At 37.5% G+C, this 19274-nt stretch overlaps 1 protein-coding gene and 1 long non-coding RNA gene across 21 annotated transcripts in view; one reads left to right on the plus strand and one right to left on the minus strand.

The window, feature by feature from the left end:
- Positions 1 to 44: 44 nt before the first annotated feature.
- On the minus strand, positions 45 to 3918 carry LOC311069367. Its single transcript, XR_014603511.1, has 3 exons — positions 3789 to 3918; positions 941 to 1128; positions 45 to 725 (listed from the first exon to the last, which is right to left on the minus strand). It is a non-coding gene; the product is annotated as an uncharacterized lncRNA (long non-coding RNA).
- The window catches only part of tacc2 (transforming, acidic coiled-coil containing protein 2), a 65774-nt gene continuing 47467 nt past the window's right edge, over positions 968 to 19274 (plus strand). For 16 of the 20 annotated variants that reach the window (XM_084092453.1, XM_084092457.1, XM_084092439.1 and 13 more), the window contains exons 1-5: positions 2994 to 3105; positions 7727 to 7787; positions 10564 to 10620; positions 15128 to 15345; positions 16532 to 16660. In XM_084092453.1, coding sequence (XP_083948579.1) covers positions 3092 to 3105; positions 7727 to 7787; positions 10564 to 10620; positions 15128 to 15345; positions 16532 to 16660 — 479 coding nt within the window. In that variant the 5' untranslated portion in view covers positions 2994 to 3091. Of the gene's footprint in view, positions 1104 to 2981; positions 3115 to 7687; positions 7788 to 10563; positions 10621 to 11840; positions 12186 to 15127; positions 15346 to 16531; positions 16661 to 19274 lie in introns of those variants that run through there. The other 4 variants (XM_084092455.1, XM_084092454.1, XM_084092450.1 and 1 more) reach the window with 4 other exon arrangements.

Consider the following 19274-nt stretch of genomic DNA (forward strand, 5'->3'; position numbering starts at 1 on the left):
TGATTTTTAATGTATTTTATTTTGGTTCTGGTTCTTTTTTTCTTGAAGTTGACATGAAATGGAAATTTACTACCACGTTGTGACACATGTCCAAGTCTAACGGCATATTGAACAAGAAATTTTTTTTTTTGGGTGGGAACTATTTTATCCTCCAGTTGTTGATTGGATTGTGAAACGTAAGCGTTGCCTGCTGGATTGGAGGCAAATCTGAATATAATTGACTGAACTGCAGCCTGGCCTTGCAAATGTTAAGTGATGACATTTTTATACTTTTATTTAATTTTTATTTGATAAATGCTTAGAGAAATTGTTCAAAATTTGACCAGTAACATGCATTAAGAAAATAACAAGGGACAATTATGATTTCATGCTGACTTTAATGCCAGTTAGAGAATAAATATTTTCAATTTAGTCTGCGAATCTCCGTACGGCTTTATCTGTGTCATTATGACTTTTCTTTATTTTGTGAAATCCCTTTATTTTCTGCCATTGTCCCATTTCACTTGAGTGGCTCCATTTCCTCTGGCGAATGTCTTTGATGCTCAGCACCGTGTCGTCATGCCGGCTGCTGTTGCTCTTATAAACTCGCAGATGCTCTGTTCTTTTATTTTTCTCGTTCTCATTCCCCTTTTCTGTCCTCCCCCTCCTCTCCCTGCTTGTGTGACGGTCGCTGTCGATAACAGAGGGGCTTTCAGCCACTTGCAGAGCAGCATCTCTCAGCATCACTGCAAACCCCGACGAAGGAAGGGGAAAAAAAATGTCAAGACTTTTTTTTTCTTTGAATCCTCAACTGTGCTATTTATATAATTGCATTATTATATAAGAGAATGAGCATGTATGTCATACTTATACCTCGGGCTTTGCAGTAGATGATGCTTATTCACACACACTCCCTCACACACACATATACATGAGGGTACCCTTGCACGCTTGCACTCACTTGCTCACACCCTGCTTGCATTGCTCAGCGATGCCATTTCTTTGGAGTGGGGATGCAGTCCTGGAGAGACTATTTTTGCAAGCCTTGTAGTGCTTCTGTCACCTCTCCTCAGGAGGACATGGAATACAGGATGGGAAGCTGCATCGGAGTCGCACGCAGCCAGGTAACACCGCATCTCTCAGATAGTACTGCAGACAGAATGGCAAAACGAAACGAGAATGAGTGGGAAGACATCGCCGGTTGTTAGTGCAGGAAGAAAAAGGGGATGAGGGGGAGTATTTGTGTCGGACTGGGCTGACGTCAGGGGGATATGAAAGAAAAAGCCGTGTATTTTTGGCTGTCTCTTCTCATACTGGCCTGTAGTGGTCGGAGCTCTGGAGATGAAGAGTGAAAGGAGACGGGAATGGAAGGGAAGGGAAAAAAGAGGGGGAGGTGCAAAGAGATGCCTGACAATATCTGTACATTGTGAGCGGGGAAAGGAATGACAGACATGGATAAATGGAAGGCACTAGACACTTTGCATTTTAGGCAAGATTGCAACAAGTAAATGATGTCTTGTGCTGAAAAAAGACATAGTTTGAGAGAAATAAGGAACTGATTCCCATGACAAGCAGCGATATTTGTGCATTCTGTATCTATTAAGTGAATGCTTAATTATACATATCTGAACAGTAAATAAGCAATGATTGTTTATAGACAATAAATGCTGTCTTTATGATTTATTAATAACTTGTTATTCAGCCTCTCTTAAGTGATGAGATGCACTACAGTCATGTTATACTTGTTTTAATAGGCTTTATTTTAATACTTGTATAATAATCTTAATCTTTTAATACTGTAATGATATCAAGGAGGAGAAAGGGTGTGTTGCGTGCCAGAAATTAAAAAATGATTTATTACATTGACCAGTAAATACTTTAATTCATGTTTTCTTTATGCTTTTAAAAGGTCAGGGTATGGCTTTGTAATTTTATGTATCAAAAGGTGAGAATGATTATTTAGTGAATAAGTGAAATGGAGTGTATGTTGTTGTGTTTAAGAGTGTAAACGGGTGAGGTTAACAGGTTGCAGATAATGGATGATACATAAATAATGCATTTATGTATGCACTGTATGGTTTTCCAATGGGAAACAGCTGTGTGGTTGAATTTAAGTTTGAATTCAAAGGAAAGATCTCAATCTAGGGAGTTTAGCAAGAACGACTGGAAATAGTCATTGAATGGAAGGTCTTGGAGAATGGCGGAAAGAGCTGAAAACACTGGTTTGGTAAGTTATATTCCCGTGCCCTATTAACATTTTTCACTAATTTACTGTACATGGCAAAAATGTGCTTTATTAAATTACATTAGTTATTTAACATCACTGGATCAATTTGACACTATACTTTTGGTTACACAAATATGGCTAGTTACACCGCAAACATGTGGGAATCCAGAAGTGCGAATGCCTTGACCAAAACAGTACAGTGACTTGTCGACCTCCAGAAGTAAAAACACCTTCAGTGTGAACAGGATTATGTTAACACTTAGTGTGAATGTAGCATTTCTCAATGAAAGTTTTCAATTGTTGATGCCATTGTAGAAATTCTCTATTCACAATCAACTATGATTAATGTATTCTGTGAGCAAAATATCTGTTAATATGAAGGTTGCTGAGAAAGCAAGATAGCAATTTGAGGTGACCTGCTCTATGTAAAATTAAATATCTTTTATTAAACTACTGATAAGACTGGACTCTTCCAGTCTTTTAATTAATATATCCGAAATGACTGTGTGCACCTTTAAGAAAGAGATGGAGGATACAGCTCAGAGAAAAGTGCTGTGTAATTGCTTTGGGGCCCTGTTGACAGGCTAAGAGGGTTATGGGAAGGGTAAAATCCTTTCTGCTTAGTTTATGGTATTGTGTTTGTTTACAAGTGTTACCAAGAGCCATGTACCGTCCAGCTGACTCTGTCATCTCTACCCCGTCAGAAACCGTGCACCCCCCCACCACAGTCTCTCTGTCAACCCACTGCTTACCCCCTCTTGCCTGCTCATACTCTGTGCAGATATAGCAACCCGATGTGCCAGTTGTCTCAAGTTTGTTTACTGTGTTGTAGCTGCAATGAACACAACCTAAAGCTCTACATTAACTCTGTGACAGTGTGGATAAATGCTTCTGCCTCTGTGAGCTGGGTGAGTGAATTTGACTTGAATGTGCTGTTATTACTTTTGAATTTAACACAATGACCATAACTAGTTCAAATGAGGTGATTTACTGAACTGACATAAATCTTTAGTATCACTTTAGATTTCCTTTCGTTCACTTTAGGTTTTAGTGCATTTTTACACTTAGGGCCCTATCTTGCACCCAGCGCAATTGACTTTGTACACCGACGCATGTTTCATTCCTATTTTGCACCCGCGCAAAGCGCGCTTTCCCCTCCACAAAAGCACGTCGCTAAACTAGGGAATGAATTTGCGCTCCCTGGGCGGTTCAGCGCAAAAAAAGGAGGCGTGTCCCGGGGCGAACAATCCCTGGTGCTATTTTACTGGTCCATAAAACAATTGCGCCACTGGCCAGAAAAAACCTAGTCTAAAGTCAGTGGCGCGTCGCGCGTTGTTCATTATGCTATTTTAAGGGCGCATGCTTGACCATAATGTATAGCGTGCACAACGCGCATACACTTTGATTCTCTCAACACAGAAGCAGCAGTTTTCATTTTTGCAAATCATATTATTACAAACGATAGATAGATAGATAGATAGATAGATAGATAGATAGATAGATAGATAGATAGATAGATAGATAGATAGATAGATAGACAATTTATTATAAAAGCATACATCTAGCTTACACATTTACCCACATTAGTATATGCCTGTTTAATTTGGGTGTGTTTCTCCATCCCCAATGTCACTTCTCTCTCTTTTACGGCCGTGACGAGAGCGTTGCTCTCCTCGGCTGTGAACCGCTCCTGGCGCGCGCCTGGCAAATCCGCCGTTATAATATCAATACGCCAAGGAAAAAGCGCGTCTGCTCTTAAAGGGAATGTGAGATGACGCTCTGATTGGTTTATTTCACGTTACGCCCAAACCACACCTATGAATAATGAAGCTACTTCAGACCAACCCCTTTTAGATTTGCGCCGGGCGCAAGAGCCATTTATCCCGCCGGGAAACTAGCAACAGCGCCGAGACCCGCCCACAAAGTTACTTGCGCTTTGCGCTTTGACACTTGCGTTTCAGATCGTTAAAATAGGGCCCTTAGACTTCATAGATCAGTGATATAGGGAAAAAACTAAACAAATGCCCATATAAATTAATCATATTTCTTTTGTTTTAAGGTTGTATTATGCAACACTGTGGCACATCAAATTTGGTCACACTTTATGTTAGGTGTCTTTAATACTATTATGTACTTAAAAAAAAAAGGTTAAGTACAATGTTCTTATTGTGTTCATGTTGTATTGCAAAACACTTTTGCTGCTGTTGAAGTGGGATAAGGGTAAGGCAGGCACAGGTTTATTGGTAAGGTTAACTGGTAAGGAAAGGGTCAGTGTAATTATAGATGTAATTACATAATTAATTACAGTTGTAATAAAATGCAGGTAATTTTTAAATTTAAAAAATATAAGTACAATGTAAAAACATGCATGCACACAATGAGTGCATTAGCAAATTATTAAAGGGTTAGTTCACCCAAAAATTAAAATTCTGTCAGTAATTACTCACCCTCATGTTGTTTCAAGCCCGTAAGACTTTCGTTCATCTTCGGGAAAACAAATTAAGATATTTTTTATTAAATCTGTCTCACTCCTTCATAGGCTGCTTGGTAATTGCATCTACCGGCCCAGAAAAGTTAGTAAAGACATCGTTAAAATAGTCCAATTGACTACAGTGGCTCAACCTTAAGTTTATCAAGCGACGAGAATACGTTTTGTATGCAAAAAATAAATAAATAAAAATAACTACTTTATTCAACTATTCATTTTCTTCTGTGTGGGCCTCTGATGTGAGTTCATGAGAGCGCCACGACGCATGCGCGAGAACTGAAAAGAATTACGAAATCTAGAAGTCTGTATTTGTTTCGGTTTATATTGCGTTGGATGACACAAACATAATCAGGGATGGAATTACCCTCCATTTACTCAGCTCAGAACGACAGTGCTCAGAACACTGCCGTCATTTGTCTTCTCTCTTGTTTATCTTCTTGATCGGTTGTTTCTGAAAGCCCAGCCAAATCTAAACTTGACTCTTCAGACATTATTTGCATTGAAATCATTGTATAGGCCTATGTATTACATAGCACAGTTTGTTTGGAAGGGAAACTTACTCATGGCTGGATGGGAAGACTTAAATAACGAGTGACAGACAGGAACAGCATCTATTTATAACAAGTTTCGTATTCAGGTTTCCAGGATTTTGAGCAGGCACTGATCACCCAGCAGAGCCGCATGGACACACAAACATTGTCTTTATCAACTCTTTGAGATGATCTTGAACATTGTGTGACACAATAGTTTTGTGTTTTGAAGGTGCTACACAAAAAGTATTTGATATTGTATTTTACATTACATTTTAAAGCTAAATCTCCAGTAGTTATATAATTCTATCGACTTCCTTCTAAACACTTCCCACTCTACACCTGTATTGGCGATCATGGACCTTCAGTTAGGGTAGACACTATATTTAATGTGGCATAACCGAAAATGGGTTTGGTAAGGGATAGAAGTACATGGTCTCAAACCATGTCTAATTTCCAAGATTTGTAGAGTAATGACTCTCAGCAGGGAGAGACAGAGGGCAGCTTCTTTTGACTAGTTGATTTTGGCAGTAATCTCCAATCGCCCTCTCATTCACACGCATCTACTGGCACAATCTGTCAAATGATGAGCTTACTGCACCAGATTAACCCACTAACACAGCCAATGGGTCTAAAACAGACTCCTACTCAGAGCTAAAACTGTGCCACTGTGCCATGCAACATGTTGCTTAAGTTCTCTTGTGCCCATATGAAAGAACTATCTGACCTTGTTTAATATTATACATCTAGGACTAGTATTTCTGAATTTAAGATCACGCCCTCAATCTTCAGTGAATGCTCATGGAGATTAATACACAGCACTAGGGATATGGTGTTTTACAGAAGGTTTAGATAGATGGGATCCTGTGTACTGAGTTTCTTCACATTAGAGCATGCTGTAGTTGTGGTTGTTTGAGGGGGCGACAGCTTGACTGATGGGCCCTGGAGCTTTCTGCAGAGTGCTGGCCGAGGGTCAACAGTGTGTGCGAAATGCTCCAGGATGTTGATTTATGTTTATAATGAGCTTGTGGTGTTCTTAAAAGAGATTCTGGCCAGAGCTCTGTTAGACCCATCTAGAAGAGCTTTTTTTATGGGCTAAAAGACGCACTCCTCCAATCACTCTCACTAACCTTCACACAGTGAGCAACTTCTCAAGCCAGATGTGCAATGGGCCTGAAAATATCACTCGCTTAATGTGGCACGATGAAAAACGGACAGTTTGAAATTATTTATGGATATTAATCGAACATACCATTTTTTTTTATTATGAACTTTAGATCAAGGATGCTATTAAAACGTCATTCTCATAATTGCAAGTTGGCAGACAAGTAAGGATCATAAAAACTACACATATTTTTTACTGAATGGACTTAATGGTCAAAGAAAAAGTGCATTCAAATTATTGTGAATATATAATGTAAATTTTTCTTATATTTCACCAGGAAAATTGTTGTGATTATATGTACAGTACAATTTAAATGTCCGGGGTCAGTGCGATTTTTGAGAGAAGTCTCTTATGCTCACCAAGTCTGCATTTATTTGATAAAAAATACAGTAAAAACTGTGATAACTGTTACAATTTAAAAGAACTGTAAAGCGGAATTTTCAGCAGCCATTACTCAAGACTTTTAATATTTTTGTGGAAACCATGACACAATTTTCCCTATAGGATTTTTTGATGAATAGAACATTTTTTTTTTTTAAACTGCATTTATTTGAAATATAAATCTTTACTTTCACTTTTTAACAATTTAATGCATCCTTGCTGAATTAAAGTACCGGTATTAATTTTACTAATGCCAAACTTTTTAACAGTAGTGTGTGTATTCGACAAATAACATATTGCCCACCTAGCATAATCACATTTAAAAATGTTCTCTTTTATCCCACACAGTCTATTGATTTAAAATGATCATTATTTAGAATATGACACTATGGCACCAGCAACCAGAACTTTACTGTGAACCGGCCCCAGTGCAGTTTGAGTGATAAATATAGTACGATGTGTATAATACTCCTCTGTTGGCTATACTGTCCCTCTTTTTTGAGAGCCAGATTGTCACAGTTTCTCATGGGTTTCTGTTTTCGGATTATTTGGTTTCAATCTGGTTTACCTTTTCTGTGTTCTGGATTTTCACATTTGAAGATTCAAAACCTGCACTTGAAATCTGAACTTCTGTGCAGAGTTTGGATTTTCTAACAGGTTGTTTGATTATTTCAGGCCTTTACGTAATAGTTATTGTACAAATTATTGTATAAATGTTGCCTGAAAGCCATGACTATATTAATATTCTTAAGTTTTTCTACTGGACAGCATCTCTGCACTTTGTTCTGCTTTCATCAGTGCCTCTTAATCTCAACACATGACACATACTTGCACACATATTTCACTCCCTGATCGCTCATAGCTCAGTGTTTCACTGGATGTCTGATGAGGAAATAGTGTTTGTAATTCCTTGACAGTGTCTGCTTTCTTCACATTGGTCTCGGTCTGATGTGAAGGGGTCCCCTGCCAACCCCACTCAACAAGATGGGCAATGAGAACAGCACTTCAGAGCTTCCGGTAAGAGGGTTTCTGTTTGGGACATACCTGGCTCAGCACCGCAGTGTTATTCGTCTCTTCTGAAATGCTTCCCAGGCTTGAACTACAACGCTTGTGTGCCTTGAATGAAACTACACTTGCTGTTTAGAGCTGTTATGACTTTTTTGGTGACATCTGTTTGCATTCCCACACAACTGACATACTGCCTGTGACAAGCTGTGCTAGAGATAACAGCACATATATAGACAGAGAGAGTGCTGTGGTAAAAATAATGCGCTGCTGTATTCATTGTTTTCATTGTGTTGTCAAACATTCTAACTGCATTTAGTTTTGAAAGAGTGCAGATGGTCAGTGTAGGCTATTTATTCTGTGTGGGATTTTTTCCCCCAGTTTGAACCACTATGCTGTTTCCATCACTAAAAGTAGAGACGCTACTAGCCTATATTAACTAAATTTTCTCAGTAGCATGAGCCTGCTTTCAACATGCAGCTTTTCCAGTAGCCTAATAATAACATTTTTCAACAAGTAGGTTGGTTGTCGTGTGACCAACCGCTACATCATGTTTTTTTTATGTTTTTTATTTTATTTTGATGTCTGAGCAGATGAAATAATCAAACGCGCTCACCTCAATGGTCCTCTCTCTTAGCGTTGGAAAGTTCAGTGAATTGTGAATTGATTCATTCTAAACAGTTCTATCTCACATATGAATCACTAGAATGCCCGATTCATTCTAGTGAATCGGTTTGTTATAAACGCCGCCCTCATTTGCCCTGGGATCTGTTTCATTCTACTGATTCGGTTCTTTCAGGTTCTTTGCTTTTTACCAAGTTATGCAAACTAGGATTTTGTTGTTGCTGTTGTTAGGCTATAGTTAATATAAATTTACCTGTAGACTACTTGTACTGGCTACTGTCACCATTATTGTAGTCCATTACTGAATACAAATTACTTGATTTTTTTGTTTTGTTATAACATTGTCATTACACTTTTGGTAATAGGCCTATAATCTGACTACTATTAGCCTAGATAATTATTTATTCAAAACAGTATCTTAAAATTATTAGTTTATAGCTAGCCTACTGTTTCAAAGTAGCTTCTCCAACAATGATCCCCATAATTTAAATCTTTCGCACACATCTTTTGCTGCTGATGTGATATTAAAGGCAGGGTAGGTAGAAATGGTCTAAAAATTTTATTTTTCAAATTTGTTTAAACTTTATGTACATATCAATACATAATTAAAATGTAAGTACTCTGAAAAAGAAAGTATCAAAATCGAGTGTCTGTAGACCTCTCACGACTGTTTTAAAGACATCTCATTATTTCCATTCACTCCAACCCCTCATTTCTGTGCTTCTTCCAAAGCCACGCCCCCAAAACACATGAACGCGCGACTCCGACCGCTGAGCTAGAGGACGCATTATTTACCTGAGACAAGCGGAGGGGAAGGGGCATTTTTTTGCCTGGTTTGCCTTCACTAACTGCATATGCCGGTACTGTAAATTTAGATTGCTCTTTCTCTGCCATTGTTTTGGTATTCCTAGGTTCAGTGCCTTCTTCTTCTTCTTCGATAGATTTTATTGGCAGCTTGCAAACATAGTGCATTACCGCCATCTACTGGACGGAGGTGTGATCAGGTTCCGTGCCTCTCGCACTCCTCAAATCAAACGGTCGCGCGCAAGTGGGCAGGTGCTGTGTGGCAAAAGGGTGGTTGCCATGGTTGCGAGAGAGTGACAGTCGCCTAAGCCAATCCTTTGATTCGTCCCGAATCGAAATAATGAGCTGTGTTTAATACAGATTAAACGGTCTAGAGTCACTTGATTTTTATACTCTTTTTTTCAGAGTTCTTACATTTTAATTATGTATTGATATATATAGAAAGTTTTAACAAATTTGGATCTTTAATTTTTAATAAATCCTACCTACCCTGCCTTTAACTCTTTCCCCGCCATTGACAGAAATTTCCGGTTTTCACTGTTACACGGTAAATTATTCTCTAGGCTAATTCTGAAAGAGTAGAGAATCTCCTGATCAAAACACAGGCGACAACGCGACCATCAACATTAAACAGCATCAAAACTGCTTAATAATGTTAGTGAATGAAATGTCGACCCAGGACTGTGCAGGCGTTGGGGGTGTTGATGGACTCCATCTACTCCATCTATGTTTGATCATCGTTCTGAATCCGATCTGGATGTAGTCTTTGACAAAAACATGATTTTCTCAGTTTTTTGCTCACAATGTTGCTTTTTTTAAATGAAACCACACATTCAAGTGTTGATAAAAAGGGAATGCATGAAGCTAGAATAAAAGTTTTTTTAGGGTCTATTCTTTCTTTTGATATAGGCCTATTGCATATTCAGATATTCATAAACCTTTGCGAAAGTGATAAAAAAAAAAATGCTGGCGGTGGCTGGCAACTTTTTCAAAAACGCTGGCGGGGAAAGAGTTAAAACTCATTTATGACTTAGGACATGTGGTTTGATCTTCAATGGACCCAGAAAGGAATATTTGGGCGGTATTATGCTTCATTGAAAGGCTACTCAACTTGGAATTCAGGGTTTATCTTAATAGGATCAACCTATTTGGCTCTGTGCTTTTTCATGGATGACTCCAACCAGTTTGGTAGGTTTCCAGAACGAACGTTAAGTAGGCTACTCTCGGTAAACTTCCAACAACAACAGCACCGTAGATGGTTACTCAAATCTGCCATGCTTTTCTCCCAAGACTGTTCCTATATCTCCAGAACTTGTATCCATCTCTCCTTTTGCATTACACCTATATGTCTCTGCCACAGGAGGGCGCTCCAGACAACGTGGTGCTATTTCCTCCAGAAGAAACGCAGTCTGCCATGGTAAATGAGGTGCTGGAGGGGTTCAGCATGTGTGTGTGAAGTTGCACTGGCAGTGTGCATGGTATTTCTACGTTAACTTTGGTTCAGAAACAGCCCAGGATAACAAAATATTTAGTGAGAACATATAGGAGCAGTTAACATGTGGATTTACTTTAATATTTTGCTTAACCCACTTAAATCAGCTTAAATGTCTCTAGCCAAGCTGGTTTTCAGCTTGTCTAACTGGTGTTTAGTTGGATGGCCAACTTGTCTCTCATAGATGACCAGCTGAATAGTGCCCTAAAACAATTATAAAACCAGAAAAACCTTGGATGTCAGCAAACCTGCTTAGGCTGTTTTTTTTTTTTTTTTTAGAGAAATGAGCTTTGCTTTGCAAAAATGACTGTATCATAAGTTTTTAATTAGTTACTTTTCACTTGTTAAGAATCTAAAAAATGTTTTTTAACATCTTTAAAAAATAAAAAAGTTTTACTACGAAATACACTTGTATTAGAAAAATACATTCTCTACATTCTCATTCACTGCGACATTGTAAAACTATCTGTCACTTTTACTATCACTTTTTGCAGTGTAAAATGCCACTAAAAAAAGAAGCCACTAAAGAAGCAGGGTTAAAATATTAATTTTTCTAGTTATGCCAAGCTCTAAAATATTTTATCAGGTAGCCTAAATTGTGAGTAAAGAATACTACAAAAAAGTTTTTATGCAGTAACTCATAAACAACTGGAAAGGTCTGGGGCCTTTGAATATTGTTGTGGACAAAGGGGGACCTTGCAGTCAAAAAGGTTGAGAACCACTGCAGAGTGTTTAAAATTCTGCATTATAATGGGGACCCTAGTAATTGAGTGCCTATAGGGAGTGCCTATTTATTATTATTATTCAACAAGTCTGTATTCTGTTTAAAATCATAGAGTTTAAGTGTAAATATATGTTTCTAGTTCACAAAAGCCTCAAAAGTTAGTCTATATCATGTTCCCCCCCATGCTAGCTACTTTGAGACTGATCTTTGGCTCATTTCCCAGTGTACACCTGCAGCGTGTGCATCAGAGTGCAGTCCTCACTCACTCAGTCCCCCAGCAGGAAGTGACAGAACAGCAGCAGAGCACACATCAGAAGCAGGAGAGAGAGAGAGAGAGAGAGAGAGAGAGAGAGAGAGAGAGAGAGAGAGAGAGAGGGCGGGATCAGAGGACAGAAGCGTCATGCTGAACGAGTTACCCGGAGAAGGGGGAGGGATCACTACTCAAGTTGCTCTGTGAGTGTCCTAGACTAGTCTGAGATTTCCTAGTACTGCTTCTCAGGAGGAACAGTCTGTCTCACACTTTCAGGGACTATCAGAGTTCTCTTCTGAAGGGCATGGATCTGTAGCAGGAGAGGTGAAGGGAGCTGAGTCAGGAGTCTGTGGATGAGACAGGAACATAGGCAGCATGTGTTGCAGCATGTTTATGTCTTTACCCGGCTGAACCAAAACACGCACACACACACACACACACACACACGTCTCTGCTCGCGCTCCCTGGGACCGCACCGTTCTCGTGCAAGTGTGTGTTCCTCCTTACCTAGAGAAGGTGAGTTTGGCAGTTATTTAGTTTCTGCTTTAGTGGCGCTTTACACTTAACCTATATTCTCAAGCATTTCTATAATCTGTCAAATCCTTAAAACAAGATAGTTTTACAATGTTGCAGTGAGTGCTGCATGAGATGTCAGGACTTGTTTTCAGAGAATGTATTTTTTCTAAAGTGTATTTCGTAGTAAAACGTTATTTTTTTAAAAGATGTTAACATTTAAAAAGTGAAAAAATACTAATTTAAAGCTCATTATTAAAGTCATTTTTTGCAGTGTATGCCTAATAGTTGTATTGCTTCTGTATTGATTTGGATTGTTACACGTGTTAGCTGAGTACAGTAATGTGTGCTTCCTGAAGAGGGATAATATTTTGGTCTATTTTATATACTAATTCAAAACTGGACTGCATTTCATATAATTTATGGGTAGTGTGTGTATCCCACCACAACTATGTAGAGGTCAGGCTGTTGTGTTGGGCTTATATGATTGCCATGACAACCAGTAGCCCTGCACAGCCAGGAAGCATGGTAGTTAACAGCAGGGATTTACTGTAGTGGAGGACAATGTGGGCTGTTAAAGAGGCAGGGCAAAAGAGACCATATGGGGTCCACTTTTCAGGACCACTCATGCTGTAGGTCAAAGGACAATGATGGACTGGCTCTTTTTTTAAAAGGTTGCCTATTTCATATCTGGGGAAGAGATGCCCACATACAGCTTTAACATTGTAAGCACACAGTCAAATGTAACTCATCGAAAGTGGCTTATTTTAGTTACTGTGTGCTCAATTTAGTTTTTTGGTTAGATACAAGTTAACAGCGTATACAGGAAACAGGAAGCTGTGGAACTTAAAACCAACCATGAGAAACAAGATCATAAACAGATTAAGTGCTGTATTATTCTATTAAAGTCAAGTGGAGGTGTGAATGAATGTGGCTTTATGCAGCATGAACAAAACCTCGATTCAGTGAAGTAAAGTCATTATTTTATAGTATTATGTATTTGGCTCATGATTTAACTTGTTATATAATATATAAAGCATTATAGCTCAACAAAATGTGTTATAAAAGTTATGTATTTGTATGATTCAATATCTAATTTAAAACTGGAAAAAAAGGTTTAGGATTTTGTTATTTACAATTTCTGTGAACTTTTCAGTTTAACTTTTTACTCAAATTGTTGATAATGTAATTTATTACAATAAATAAATAAATCAAAATAAAATAAACAGTGAAGTATTTTTACTATTAGTGGTCCCAGACTTCTGTTCCCCAATTGCATAAATAAAAATGTAGCTTGATTTGTTAATTAAAACCATACTGCCATACTAACACCATAATGCCTTGTTTTGTTGTCCGAGGGAGTGTAAACAGATTGATGACAGGGATTTTGGAATAGTCTAGCACTGGGTCCACACAGGGGGCTGAGGGAGACTGATTTAGGTATACAATGATACAGTACAGTGATTGTTCACCGGTGTGTGAAGTGCATCCTGTTCTTCAGAGATTTAGCTGTTTTCTGTTGAAAACCCAGCCATCTGTCACTACAAAATCTTACTGATATTTGAAACCCTTGTGTTTATTACAGGTTTGGCAAACAAATTAAAATTCTGAATAAGTTAATGGAAACCGAATACTTGAGTTTGTCTGGACTTCTGGGAGTTTCATTTGATACTCTGACCTGATTCAAACTGAGTGGTGTTTGTGCTCACAAAGGCCTGGGAATGTAGATCAATGTATGAATTCACTCGTGTCTTAAAGCTCAGAGAGAGTATAACACTTAACCTACAGCAGAGGTGGGAATGCATGCGTATATCGAGTGTGCTGATAAAAACAATGGGTAATGGATGTGGGGCTTCTGTGTAATGCATCTCTAATGTGACCTGTGTTACAGAGAGCATGCAACATGATCTTCTTTTGCTGTACAAAGACTTGTCTGTGAATCATACTGTCGATCAATGAGTGAAATGAGTGTGTCTGTGTTTTGAAGGGATAAGATTCTCTTTTACTCTAAATAAGAGTTTATATTATGCAAAGGAGATACTGAAAATTAAATAAATATCTCTAATTGTCATGTCACTAACATCATATCCTAACATAAGGATTTTAGTTGAATATTTTTTTTAGAATGTATAATCTGCCGTAAAACCTGTGCCAAATAAATATGCGGATGATCCGCTATTTCGACCCCTAATGGGAACGGCCAATCGTCAGAGAAGGAGATTTCTTTGAACGTATAAAGGGAAGTATTTTAAGTAACCACATCATTTAGTAATTGAAGTAATTTCTTAAATAAGTATGATTTCCTTTTTGTAGTTCAATTGTCTTGCAGTATGAAAAAAAGCATTCTAAATTTAAAAACTATATGTAAATAAATTCTGCATATAGAAATTCTACATTTATTTTTTTATTTTTTAATTTTTTGGCCTGGCCTGGCCCTTTACAAAATGATTCAGAATGCATTTAATCTTGTAGTTCAGTTGAATGAAGCCATCTTTTTTCATTTGGAAATCACAATCGCTTATTTTGCCTCATTTGGAAAGAAACAGTAAGCGAATGAATTCTGTGGAAGTATGCATATGTTGTGTATGAGCACGTCTGAACTGAGGGCAAATGATCATGTCTGAACTTATGTTGGATTCCTTGAAAACATGTTTATTTTTAAAGATTTGTCTAAAAGTACAGATGGGACACTGATAAATGATCAGGGTTTGTAGTCTAATCGCCTCAGCGTTTTATTGACATGGTGGGTGTGTTTTCTTTTTATGTTAAAAGTCAAGCCCTGTACATGTAAAGAAACATAATCTCGGTTTCAACGACTAACTTGTTCACTAAGTGGCAAGTAGGCCATTTTAAGTGTGTGCAGCTGGTCTGAGTGATTTACGGATCTCAGATTAAAAACAGATTGCGCCAGTCAGTGCTCTAACTACTTTTATTGCGATTCTCAGGCCGCAGTACACACCGACAAGGTGAGCCCACTGAAGGAAAAGTCTGTCCACACTGATTCAGTCACCGGGGAACCACAGGTGCCTGCTGACGAAGAAGAAAATCCACAAAGACAGGAAGAGGAGGATAAAGAGGAGCTAGAGTTTCCCCATGATCTGCTGCCCAGCATAGACCTTGACCTCAGCACTGAGTTCAATCTCACCTGGGGAACCTCACTTAGGTAAGTCTCAACTCATTTACTAAAGATAATTTTGTTGAGGAGTAGACAATTATCAAGGGGCAAGTTTCAACAGGATGGCTGATTCTGTTGAAAAGTTGTTCACACATCTGATGCAAATTTTTTCTGCCTTTCAGTTATGTTTTGCATACACATGTCTGGTAAACATTTTTTTTTTCTTTTTTTTGTGCAAGGTTTTGTACACTAGAGACAAAAATAAAGAGATTAAATAATTGTTAATGTGTCTAGTGTAATTAAAGGGATAATTCATCCAAAAATCGTTTACTCATATCGTTCTAAATTTGAATGACTTTCGAGGGAAGATATTTTGAAAAATGTCACATGCAGGAATGAAATGACATTAGGGTGAGTAAATGATGACAGAATTTTCATTTTTAGGTGAACTATCTTTTTAAGATGCCATTAAATTGTGAGCTCACCTGGGAATCGAGGATGCAAAGAATAACGCAAGTTCATATCTGTCTTGAAACTGGAAGCCACAGATTAGATCGGACTCTGACACTCGTCCACATTTTTACAATCTTACTCTTTCACAATAAGAGCAAAACAAAACACTGGACTTATTCTGTAAATATCCTTTCTTATACTCACTTGGCTGTGTGAATTCTATTAATCTCTGACTCATTCCTATGGAAAACTTGACTGAATGGATAATTGGCAGGCCTACAAAAGACCCGCAAACCTCACCAGCTGTTAAGGTTGTACAGCCAAGGCACACTCCAATTATTTTACATGATTTTAGGGATGTAATGCTAATGAAAATGAAAGGCTTGTTTGCAGACATCATTATTTTACATTCTGAATTATTATTTATACATATATTTTCTATTAAATATACGCTGTATTAGTATGTAGTGTATTAGTGGGATTTTAACAACAGTTCATATTGATGAATCTTTTTCTACAGTTAAATATTTATTTTATGACCTGAATCACTTTAAAGGTCTGTAGTCAATTCTAAGACTAAAATGGCTAAAAATGGAAATGTTATGAATTTCACGCATGTTGTGCATCACACAGTCTGTTCGTATAATGTTTGTAATTTGATAAAACCTGGCTTCTTTTGATTTCTTTTAAAACTATTAGTCATTTATTCTTTTAAATAATGAGCGCGGTGTTATGAGGCTCATATTTTAAAGGGCATTTATTTGTGTATGTGTGTGTATAGTTGTGAGCAGGTGGGCTTGGGTGAGATGAAGAATGAGACTGTGGCACTGGGTGGCACTGCCAACCCTCTGCTGGCAGGCCTAGAGCACTACATGGAGGCCAGTCCACCAGTAGTGGGCCTCATGAAGAGGTAACAGAGTAATAATGGAATGGAGACAGAGAGATACCAGTCTACTTTTTTTAATTGGGCCAACGTTTATTCATGTTTTCATTTATGTAATAGATTTTGGTGAGATCTCTTTTGCTCCATTTTGTGTTCTGGCTGTGGCAATCGATATGTGCTGACTGTGTAAATGGAGTTTCCTCCCAGTAAGCACAAAACCTGTTTATATTTCATTGCATTTTAGTCAATTTAGTTAGTTATTGTTTTAAAAATGTTCGACAAACAGCATAAAGACATAAAAAAATGGCATTATGAAAACATGACATTTATTTTGTATTTGGATTAAAAAAAGATCAATAACCAAATAGCAACTTTGAGAAAATAAAATAAATATATTCCTTATTTAGGTTTATCAAATATCTATATTTGCAATCAGCACATTTGAATGAAAAAGGCTTAAATTTTTTTTGTTTTGTTTATAAAATGCATATTTATGAGCAAAATACAACCAGAAATAGCTTACTTTTTAAGGGTAAACATTTAAAATGTAAGCGTCAAAAACAGGTCAGATGTGGTAATGGCAATTATAAAATGTTTCTTAATCTTTGTGAAAATATGTTTGTTTTTTTAATTAATAAACATTTTATTTACACTTACATATTTAAGTATTTTGTAAAAAAACATTATCAACCTTTTCACAACTTAAAAAAACCTTTACACCAACGTAGCTGTGCTTACTGGGTTGGTGGTCTGTTGAATATGTCTGGCTTTACAGTTGGTTGAGCTGGTTTGCTGTGAACTAAACTAGTGTTGTTTTTGGTTGATTTTTGATTGGCCAGCTGAAATGACTCTTTAACACGCTTGCATGGTGAAAATGTATGGTTTACCACCGCGCTAGATCAATGTACGGCGTGAGAGATGTCCTCCTTAACCGGAAGCCATGTTTGAGTGTGGTGTGTGTGTTCATTTTATTTCCTGTTGAGAGAATTATCAACACATTAACAAATCTGGTTGCTATTGCATACACAGATGGGATCTCCATTCATACTTGACATGTTTTAAGGGTATACTTCATTTTAGTTTCTCTTTTAGCTAAATATGGTCAGAGTAAACTGTTTATGTTTAGATTTTTATTAATATTTTTTTCTGCATCATGTTTTTATGCTGAAAGGGTTATTAGGGGAAGGGCAGAGGATTGTGGGTATTGAAATGCGTCCTGACAGTGCAGTAGGGAGTGGCTGCAGTTTTGTAATTCATGCAGACATGCAGTATGCCAAAATGCCTCAGGATTTTAGCATATACAAGCATAAATGCCGTAACTTAAACTGCAGTACAGCTGTCTGACTTTCCAGTTATGCCAGAGAAGAGTTAGAAACTTTTTTTTTGCTGGCTTCCTCTGAATGGGAGTGTCAGCTTCCAGTCATAATCATTTACTGAAAAAAGAAAAAGGCTGTGTGGTTGAGCCTGTTGTCATCAGCAAGCCAAGCTGGCTGATCACATGACCACTCTGTGGTCCAATAGAAAAACACATGAGGATCTGCTCCCTCATTTGTTTCCATTTGAGGTGAAGGTGATTGATAGATTTTTAGTGTAAAATGACAGGCATAAATGTGTTAGCTATGGTGTCTCTGTTCTGTTAATGCCCCTGGAGGCACAGAGAGAGAAGAACACTAGGTGAGACAGGCAGTGTGGAGGAAGCATGGATGTCATAATTTATTGGGATGTTAGTCACTGACTGTGTTTCAGCTCTGGAAACGTGATATAGTCACAGAGATTCACCAGGTTGTATAATGTCTGCCTCTGCCGTAATAAGGTTTTTGCTGTTTTTTTTTTGTTTTTTTTTGGCTGGTGCTCTTCTATCATACATACAGGTAGCCACTCACACTAATTACACTACACTAAAAGCACTGATGCATTAACCTTCATCTAAAACAGGATTTTTCTGCCAAGTCTATAAGACTTGAGGCTGTGATTTCTATGAAGGCTTTTACTTGGCAAACACTCTTATTTCAGTTTTTCAAAATTACAGTATTTCAGCATCTTGATTATAATCTCAATAAAAATTACACATGATTGCAAGTGATTTATAAAGTTGAAATGAGGAATTGAAGTGGTTTACCCAATGTAAAAATCATGACAGTGTATACTAGTCAAACCTTTTTGATGTGTGCACTGGTAAAAAGCCTTTTATTAAGCAATACTTTTTATAATCAGTTTTTATAAGCGTTGTTTTCCAATAAAATTATCTAAACATCCTTAAAATAAGATACATTTACTTGAGGAGCAAAATTGCATGATAAAAATACTTTTTCAAAAAATTAATTCACTAGGCTATATTTTGTTTAAAAAAAAGCTAGTGAGATAAGAAATATAAGCTTAATTCAAGTCATATTCTTATGATCTTATGCACTTTTGCTTCTCAATAAATTTTTCCCTAGTTTTTAGACAACAAACATGTTTTGCAGTGTGTGTGTCTTTAGTTTCTTTTGCTTTTAAAGCACTAAGTTGTGCCCATGCATGAACTCTCATCCTGTCTCTGGCATGAGGTGAAGTGGAGTGCTTTGGCTTGGTGTGGAATAAACAACTGAATGTATCCCAGAGCAGATTTATTCTAATGTCTCTTTTTTGGTGAACGCTGTTA

Source organism: Abramis brama (genome assembly GCF_963993115.1).
Source record: "Abramis brama genome assembly, chromosome: 19".
NCBI lineage: Eukaryota > Metazoa > Chordata > Actinopteri > Cypriniformes > Leuciscidae > Abramis > Abramis brama.